The sequence below is a fragment of the Myotis brandtii genome, unplaced genomic scaffold (genome assembly GCF_000412655.1).
Source record: "Myotis brandtii unplaced genomic scaffold, ASM41265v1 scaffold535, whole genome shotgun sequence".
Classification (NCBI taxonomy): Eukaryota; Metazoa; Chordata; class Mammalia; order Chiroptera; family Vespertilionidae; genus Myotis; species Myotis brandtii.
The window spans coordinates 863,700-872,693 of record NW_005369964.1 but is presented as its reverse complement, the minus strand read 5'-3'; the positions used below and the strand labels follow the sequence as shown (position 1 = coordinate 872,693).

Sequence of the window (8,994 nt, the reverse complement as noted above, 5' to 3'; positions counted from 1 at the left end):
CGTCCCCAGCCCCCTGCTCGTGGCCATCCGCCACGGCTCCCTGCGCATCATGCAGCTGCTGCTGGACCACGGCGCCAACATCGACGCCTACATCGCCACGCACCCCACCTCCTTCCCCGCCACCATCATGTTCTCCATGAAGTACCTGTCGCTGCTCAAGTTCCTCATGGACCTCGGCTGCGACGGCGAGCCCTGCTTCTCCTGCACCTACGGCAACGGCCCGCACCCGCCCGCCCCGCCCCCTTCCAGCAGGTTCAACGACGTGCCCGCCTGCGACAAGGCGCCCTGCGTGGTCCAGGTAGGGGGTGGGGACGCCTGGGGACGCGGCCAGGCCAGCATGCATCGGAGGCGGCGGCGGCGTGGGCTCGCAGTGAATGCCTTGGGAGGGCGTGTGGGTTAGTAGTTAGTGCGCTTTGGTGGCAATAGAACCGGGTGGTTAGACTGTTTCAGAAGCAGCAGAACTTAGTGGTTCACACGAACAATTAAATCCTTTCTGGTCCGCTGTCTTGGGGAATTTCAGGAAGAAACAGTGGGGCAGGGGGCTGGCGGGGAACTCTGTAAAAACCAGAGGTCATCACCCCCAGCAAGCCTGTGGCTGGAAAGGGAGGTTGAATAACCAGGATCCGGATGGAGGCGAGAGCAGGTGGGTCTAAGGTCAGGCGAGATGCAAGGTCAGAGCAGGACCTGTCCGTGGTGGTGACCTAAGAAGTCAGAACTTAACATGAAAAGGAAGTTAGAATACCCTGCTCTCGGAGATCATTACAGTGGCTAACGGCCATCATTGATGAGCCACCTACTGTGTGCAAAGAAGTTGATGTTCATACTACTTCCATTCTCATAAACCCCTGAAGTGGGTGTTATATACCCATTTTCTAGATGAGGAAGTTGAGGCTTAGAGAGGTGATGCCACTGGCCTAAGTTGCCCACCGCCCATTTCTGGCCGCAGAGGCCTGTGTTGATGAGAGGAGGGAACTGGATCCTAGCTGGGTGTACCCAGTGTCTGTCCTCGGACATGTCCCCTGCCCTCGCCAGCCTGAGGCTGCCACCTGCCGGATGAGCTGGCGGAGGCGGTGCCCTTGTCCTGGGCGTCCCAGCGCGGTGTGTGCTCCCTTTCAGTTCTGCGAGATCCTGTCTGCCCCCGAGGTGAGCCGCTGGGCGGGGCCCATCATCGACGTCCTTCTGGACTACGTGGGCAACGTGCAGCTGTGCGCGCGGCTGAAGGAGCACATTGACAGCTACGAGGACTGGGCCGTCATCAAGGAGAAGGCAGGTAGGCTGTCGCTGCTGCTGGCAGGTCTCGCTGCCTGACTCGGGCCCCGGGCTGGGGGCATGTGACTGTTACTAACACTTGGTGACCACCTACTCCGTGCCCGGCTCTGTGCTGTGAGGCACATACAGTGTCTTCGTGATTCTTTGTTTTGAAATTGAGGAGACTGACCCGCGGAGACGATGTCACCTGGGCCAGGGTCTCACCGCTAGTCAGTGGCAGGGCTGGGATTCAAACCCAGGTTTGACCCACTCGAGTCCTTCCACTGTCTTTCCAGGATGTTTTAAACCAGTGGTTCTCAACCTTCTGGCCTTTTAAATACAGTTCCTCACGTTGTGACCCAACCATAAAATTATTTTCGTTGCTACTTCATAACTGTAATGTTGCTACTGTTATGAATCGTAATGTAAATATTTGATGTGCAGGATGGTCTTAGGCGACCCCTGTGAAAGGGTCGTTCGACCGCCAAAGGGTCATGACCCACAGGCTGAAAACTGCTGTTTTAAACAGTTCCAGCTCCCTAAGGAATATCGGATGTTCAGAGCAAGTTGCCCATGTTTGTGAGCCGCTGAGAGGCAGTACGGTGAGGTCCAGGAAAGAACGATGGCCTAGAGCAGTGATGGCGAACCTCTGACACGCGAACTCATTTTTTTGGTTGATTTTTCTTTGTTAATGGCATTTAAATATATAAAATAAATATCAAAAATATAAATCTTTGTTTTATTATGGTTGCAAATATAAAAAAAATTTCTATATGTGACACGGCACCAGAGTTAAGTTAGGGTTTTTCAAAATGCTGACACGCCGAGCTCAAAAGGTTCGCCATCGCTGGCCTAGAGAGCAGAGTGCATATGAAACACACGGACATCTTATTAAAAAAGCAGGAGCTGGCTCAGCAGGTCTGGGCAGGGCCGGAGAGCCTGCATTTCAGCATGCCGCCAGGCGGTGCTAGCGCTGCTGGTCTACAAACCCACCTGGAGCAGCACTGGTGTAGGAGGCAGGCCCCCTGAGCTCGGAGCCAGGAGCTTGCTAGGTGGCCGTGGGCCTCAGCATCAGCATCTGAGCAGAAGAGCTTGGGCGTGTCCCGCCCCCTTCAGCTGCGCCAGCCTGAGGTGCCTACAGGGGGCGTGATGTGCCTGGTGCAGTGAGGTGGGGTTTGGCCAGGGTCCAGCTGCTGTGTGCAGTGTAGATGGGGCAGCCTGGCTAAGCCAGTTTGAGAATCCCTCTTAAGCATCAGAGAGCTCACGGGGCAGGTGAGGCGGCAGAATCAGTGGGACTGGGTGCTGACGCCAATGAGAATTGGGTGCCTGCCCAGAGGAGTTCCGGCTGCCCCAGTCTTTCTCTGGCTCTGAGGGGCACAGTCCCAGCTCTGCCCAAGCGTCAGTCCTGTGGCACAGACTGACAGGCAGCCAGTGGTACTATCCCACCGCTGCTGCCTTCCCCAGTGAGACTGTGCTGGCACGTTGCCTGTCCAGGTGCCCCCCGTCCCAGTGCCCGACTCTGACTTGCCAGGCTCCTCCTTGATCCCCACACCCCTTTGAACCTAAACCTACTGCAAGAGTTTGCATTTGGACAAATGCCTGGGAAGCACTTGAATTGAGACCCTTGATAAAGTTCCTGGGCCGGCGGCAGGGGGAGGATGGCATTGATGGGCACAGCTCTGGATGCTCAATAAGCTTTCACTGGGTTCACGAGTCATTGGTGACTGTCACCACGACCCTCTGCGGCCGCCCGAGGGCGGAGCAGTCCCTGCTTCCAGGTTGGCCTTGCCCCTCACTGTCCCCTCCCCCTCTCCTCCCTAGAGAAAGCTAATCCCTTACAACTAGACAGCGTCCCAGGGAAAATGAGCAGAACCAAACACCTAGTAACAGGTAGAACAGATAGTTCCTAACCAATACCTGCTCGGCGGCCTTAAAGCCGACCCTCCACCTGCAGAACACTCCCCCTGTGCTTTTTCGTTCAAGGCTGCAATGCTGATGTCGTTATTCACGAGGAAGGGCGGACAGAGGCTCTGAGAGGTGGCCTGATACACCCAGAGTCTCCTAAGTTATCCAGGCCACCAGCCCAGTCCTGGTGGTCCCGTGTCCTTGGCCTCACCAGTGGCCTTTTGCCCCCCCGCCCCAAGTTCAGTCTTTGCTCAGCTGAGAAAGGGGCCAAGCTTCCCAGAGGGCAGGCTCTGTCCTAAGGGAGAGCGAAAGGCAGTGGGAGTGTCAGAAGTTCAGCGACGGCACCTTCTCACCTAGTGAGGCAGCCCCGCAGCTGCCTGGCCTCTGTCCTCCCCCACGTTCCCTCTGTGTCCCGTCTTCCCTGGGTGGCCAGGGCCTCCTTGGCCTGGCACTGATGTTTCCTCTGCTTGGAATGCCCCTGCCTCCCTTCCTCGCCTGGAAAATTCCTGCCCAACTGTCAAGTCCCCCCTCAGATGGCAGCGTATGGTGTGAAAGCATTCGGCAAAGGTCCCTGGCCAGCACCTCGCTGTCTCAGGCCTGACCCCAGAGCCAGGCACAGCGAAGGGGTCAGCATGCGTTTGCTGAATGAGTAAATGAATGGCCTTCTTTGATTCAACAAACACCTTCCCTGTGCCAGACCTTGTGCCCGGGGCTGAAATAAATGACCCCATTACTAGTTGTATCGGTCCCTGTTTTTACCTCACAGCCCATCCCCCCCACCAGCTGAGACCACTCACTGTCCTTCATTCACTGAGGAGCCATCCTCCGGGGCCTCCTGGGCAAGGCACCAGGTGCGATTCTGGAACCTGGAACCTGCTGGGAGCTGTCCAGCCCCTGCCCAGCCCCTGCCCTGGTCTCTGCACCACCCGGAGCCCGAGCTGAATGGCCTGCACGGAGGCATTTAACAGCTCAGGTTCCGTAGCCTCTTGCTAAGGGCTGTGTTGAGGGTCCAGGCTGTGTATGCAGAGGAAGAAGCAAACCCTTCGCAGGTCGCAGATGACAGGTCAGCATCTCTCTGTCCTTTTCCCAGAACCGCCGAGACCTCTGGCTCACCTCTGCAGGCTGCAGGTTCGAAAGGCCATTGGCAAATACCGTCTAAAACTCCTGGACACGTTGCCGCTCCCAGGCAGGCTGATTCGGTACCTGAAGTACGAGAACACCCAGTAACCAGGGCGCGTGGAGAAGGAGTGCTCCTCAGACTGTTTCACTGAATCTCAGGACGGCGGGGTCCCCAAATCCAGGGGACCTGGTGATGGGCGAGGCTGTGGGCTGCTCCCCCTGAGCTGGGGCAGCCGCCGTGACCTCACCGGGTCTCTGGGCCAGAGCTGTGCCCAGAGCGGAGAACGGAATATGTCGAGGAGGAGGACAATCTTGTTTCTTTGCAAATCGACGAGTAGATCTCAGACCTTCTCTGCCATCAGGAAGGGCAGGAACTTCCGTTCCGTTCCGGGGCGGGGCGGCTGGCGGGGGAGAACGTGGGCGGGGGCGCTGGAGCGCTCAGGGCTGCGTGTGCCTTTCTGGACAACTTCACTGCGGAGCTGGCCCTGCCCCTGCCCCTCTGCTCTGTGAACCCCTCCACAGGTATGGCCTGTTGGGGGGCTGGGGAGACCCTCGGGCCCAGAGGGCTTCCTGGTACAATAAATGTGGCACAGACGCCTCCTTGCCCAGCGTGGTCCCTCTCACCAGACACGCCAGGGTGTGGAGCCCTCAGCCCTGCTCGTGGTGGGAGTGGGGGCGGGGTGGGGGCTGGGGACAGGGCACACGGGTCTCCTTGGTTTGGGCTGCCCCAGTCCCCATGTGGCTCTGTGGGGTGAGGCAGGCAGGAGCTGCCGACCACCTTCGATGGTGCAGGTGAGAAAGCTGAGTCCCCTGCGCTGAGACCAGCGCGCCCCGTTTCACTCACGCTGCGGGGGCTCCCGGAGTTCTCTTCCCCGGTGTGATGAAAGCATGGAGGGGACCCAGGGCAGGAGGGCCTGTGCCGGCTGCCCCGGGATCTGGAATAGTCTTAGGCCAGGTCACACCTGGTTTCAGGCCTGGGAAAGCCAGCGGCTGGGCAGGTGTGGGAGCCCTGGTTGTGTGCCCCGCTCTGCCTCTAGCTTGCTCCTCTGGGGCCTCGGGTTCCTCATCGCTGTGGCCCCTGTAGCCTTGCCAGCTCCTACATACGGGCTTGTTAGAGAACCAGTCAGTCCCAGGGTCTGCCTGGAGAGGAAAAGCCTTCCGAGCAACATGTTAGAGCCACGGCCAGAGGGGAGTCGGCAGAACTGTGCCCACTCCCCCGTGGCACAGCGGGGCCCGGCACACACAGCGCGTCCCTGGGGTTCCAGCCCCGAGTGCTTGGCCGCGGTCCCACGCTGCCTTGCTCCAGTGGTCCTGAAAAAACCCATGGAAACCCGGTCCTCCCAGACTGAGGATGATCCACCCTGGTGGGCGGGGTGGGGGGCAGTCAGTGATGGGCTGGAGCAGAAAGATGTTCAGGTGCAGTTGGTGTGGGGCTGGCTGTCAGGCAAACTCTTCATCTCTGGTCACATTAGGTCTCAGAGGGTCTGAGCAGGCGGTGGCCCCAGGCACCCCGGGGGGTCTAGTGAGACCCCCCTGGAGAAGGGGAGGTTGAGAGGGAGGTGGGAGGCGCAGGGAAGGAGGGCTCAGCCACTGCCCATTGGCACCATTTGCTTTTAGGATGTGGGACCCTGGGCTTGGGATGTCCTGGTGCCACATTTGGGTTCTTGGATTATTTCTTTCTTTTTTAAAAATATATTTTTATTCGTTTCAGAGAAGAGGAGAGAGGGAAAGAGAGAGAGAAACATCAATGATGAGAGAGAATCACTGATGGGCTGCCTCCTACACACCCCACACAGGGGGTTGAACCCAAAAGCCGGGCATGTGCCCCGAAGGGGAATTGAACCGTGACCTCCTGGTTCATAGGTTGAAGCTCAACCTCTGAGCCACACTGGCCGGGCTACTTTCTTTCTTTAAAAAAATCTTATTGATTTGAGAGAGAGAGAGAGAGAGAGAGAGAGAGAGAGAGCACTCCCAGAGCTCCATTCTTTCTCAGGGCCGGGGGAGGTTGGATGGCCCAGTCCACAGCATCACTGAAATACCAGCATGGCAGGACCTATAGACACTGCCCGATAGCCAGGAGAGGTGGCCTTCGGTTGTGCAGCTTTTCACCACTTGGGTAGCAGTACTGGCATCATCCCCACATCAACCCACGAAGCAGGCCTATTTTCAATCACATTTTTCCAATGAGGAAATTTTGGCACAGAGAGGTTGAGTAACTTTTCTAAGGTCACACAGCTAGTAAGTAGCAGAGCCCCGATTAGTGCTTTTTACATTCTGCTTTACTGTGTGGAGGGGCTGAGCCTCATCAGAATGGATCCACTCGCTTGTTACTGGTCCCCTCCCTGCTCTTTAAGACCAGAGCAGCTGAGGGGAGGGTCCTGGCTGAGGACTCGCTGTCCACGCTGCCTGTGCCGCACAGCCTCTGTGGCTCTGAAGTCCTCCAAGACCAGCGGACACAAACCACTCCCCAGTGTGGGCTGCCCGTCCATGTGGATGGGCCTTAGGGGAGCCCTGGGGTACAAATGGGCAGGTGGGAGAGTCCCGTAGCCATCGCTAATCCGGGAGCCTCGAGTTAGGAAGGATTCTGAGTCCTAATCAAAGTGGAAGGCACCACAGAGGGACCATTGCCCTCCCACCCCCCTTCTGCAGGTGGCGCCAGGAGGCCTGAGAGGAGGTCCAGCCCCATGTCCCATGCAGGACACAGCTCCGCCCCCTGGCACCATCCTCCCCGGTGGCTCGTCCCCCCTCCCTCCTTCGAATTGAGCGGTTGGCCTCCAGTGCCCACTCCCACTGCTGGCCTCCCCCCGCTGTCACCTCCATGAGCAGCCCTCCTCCTGGGTGCAGCCAGCACTTCTTAGGCCTGGGGACCATTCAACTTCATGAGACCCAAGGTGTGGAAACTGCAAAAGAAACTTCTTTATTCTTTAAACCTTCTTAGTATTTACAAAGAACAACAATAACAGAACTGAGATTGGCTTACAGAGTGGGTGGCAGAATAACATGTGTAACTCGGGCTTCGGGGGTGGCTGGCCAACCAGGGCGAAGCCCCGAGGTCTGCACAGGGACGGGGGGATGATCCGTCCGGCTCTGGCCTGGAGGGGGACCCACTGAGCCCGGCCCCGCAGCTCCCAAGGCGATGGCCTGAGAAGGCCGGACCCCGATCCTGCCCTCCCCACCCCACACGCATATAAAGGAAAGGTTCTCAAGAGGCCACACCACACCGCTGCCCGGCCCCCTGCTCACAGGGGAGCTCCTGGGGCCCCACACGCCCCAGGCTGGAGGCGGGAGCAAGGTCCACAGCCCCGCTAGAGGTAGCCAAAGACGTTGAAGATGGGCGGGGGCATGGCCGGCTTCGTGGGGATGGGCTTCAGAACCACGGGCCTGTATACCTTCTGCCCCGGGCCATCCACATCCTTGGCCAGATGGGCCAGCTCCCCAGGGGAAGCCGGGCTTTTCCTCCACAGGCCCAGGCTGGGGACCGGGCCCGGCGGCAAGGCCCCTGGAGGGCCCGGGTAGATGGGCTGTCCATGGTACTGGAAGGGGCAGCAGCTCCAGGCATTGACACGGCCCACCAGGGAGACCCCAGGCAACTTGGGTGGCTCCTTTTCAGCCAGCGCCCTGGGGGACATGGGGATCAGGGCCATGTCGGGCCCGAAGAGCTCCAAGCCCCTGCAGTGTTTCTTACACTCGTAGGGAGGTCCCTCTCTGGGGCCCAGGACCCCCTCCAGCGCCACGGGGTAGCTGTGGGTGGGCCGCGGCTCTTCCCAGAAGGAAGCGGGCAGCTGTCTTTTCCTCATGGGCACCTGGCCAGGCCTGGCAGCTCCTGGGTTCTGCCCCTGTAGGGTCTGCTCCCTAGAGAGACACTCCTCCCTGTAGGGGTTCCCCAGAGCCTTCTCCTTGCAGTCCCCACCACTGCGAGGGCTGGCGTCAGGGCCGGGATTGAGGGGCAGCCTCCCGGGGCGGTCCTCAGGCCCCCTTCTCAGGGGAGGCTCGGCCCCTCGGCCCGGGAGGCCCCGCGGCAGCCGGGAGTACTTCTGGGAGAAGCGTTTGAGCTGCTTCTGCAGGTACTTGCGGTGGTCCACAGAGCGGCGGCAGGGCGCCGACTTGTCCAGAGCCGCCTTGATGTCACTGGAAGCCAGATTCACAAAGTTCAGCAGCATCTTCACGTCACTGTCGGATGCCATCACCAGGGGGGCCACTGCACCGGGCTTTCCATGAAGAGGGCGGTCTGCTCGTGGCGGGCAGCTCCAGGGAAGGGCACCGGGCTGACCTGGGGGACACACCGGCCGTTGGAGTCTCTCCAAGCCGCCAACTCAGCCCCCCCCCGCCAAAGGCCACGTGGCTGCAAACAGTGGGCCCGGCCCCGGCCCCCTCCGCCCCTGACAGAGTCCCGGGCAGTGGGACACCCATTCCAGCGTGTCCTGAGCATTGGGGATGGGCCAGGCTCAGACACCTTAGTCTGCTGGGGTCGATTGCCCTCTCCCTGCAGCTGAGGCTCAGAGAGGTCAGGTGACTTGCCCAAGGTGACCCAGCCACACGTGGCGTTGCTGGGGCTGGAGACAGGTCCCCTCGCTCCCAGCCCACTGTCTCCCACACACCACGCTGCCAACGTGCACACTTGCCAGCCAGGTTTCTCTTTTCTGAGCAGAGGTGACTGCTCCACTCCCAAGCCAAGCCCCTGTCTCCCTGGTGGCGCCCTCCTCCTCCCCCCCCCGCCCCAGC

General features: G+C 59.6%; 2 protein-coding genes across 2 annotated transcripts in view; one reads left to right on the top strand and one right to left on the bottom strand.

Moving 5' to 3' along the window:
* The window catches only part of ASB2 (ankyrin repeat and SOCS box containing 2), a 40,061-nt gene extending 35,189 nt beyond the window's left edge, over positions 1 to 4,872 (top strand). The window contains exons 9-11 of the mRNA XM_005877885.2: positions 5 to 298; positions 1,117 to 1,270; positions 4,244 to 4,872. Coding sequence (XP_005877947.1) covers positions 5 to 298; positions 1,117 to 1,270; positions 4,244 to 4,380 — 585 coding nt within the window. The 3' untranslated portion in view covers positions 4,381 to 4,872. The remainder of the gene's footprint in view (positions 1 to 4; positions 299 to 1,116; positions 1,271 to 4,243) is intronic.
* A 2,292-nt stretch (positions 4,873 to 7,164) lies between these two features.
* FAM181A (family with sequence similarity 181, member A) lies at positions 7,165 to 8,543 on the bottom strand. Its single transcript, XM_005877840.2, has one exon. It carries the CDS (start codon positions 8,454 to 8,456, stop codon positions 7,578 to 7,580), a length of 879 nt encoding a protein of 292 aa, XP_005877902.1. The 5' UTR covers positions 8,457 to 8,543; the 3' UTR covers positions 7,165 to 7,577.
* Positions 8,544 to 8,994: the final 451 nt, after the last annotated feature.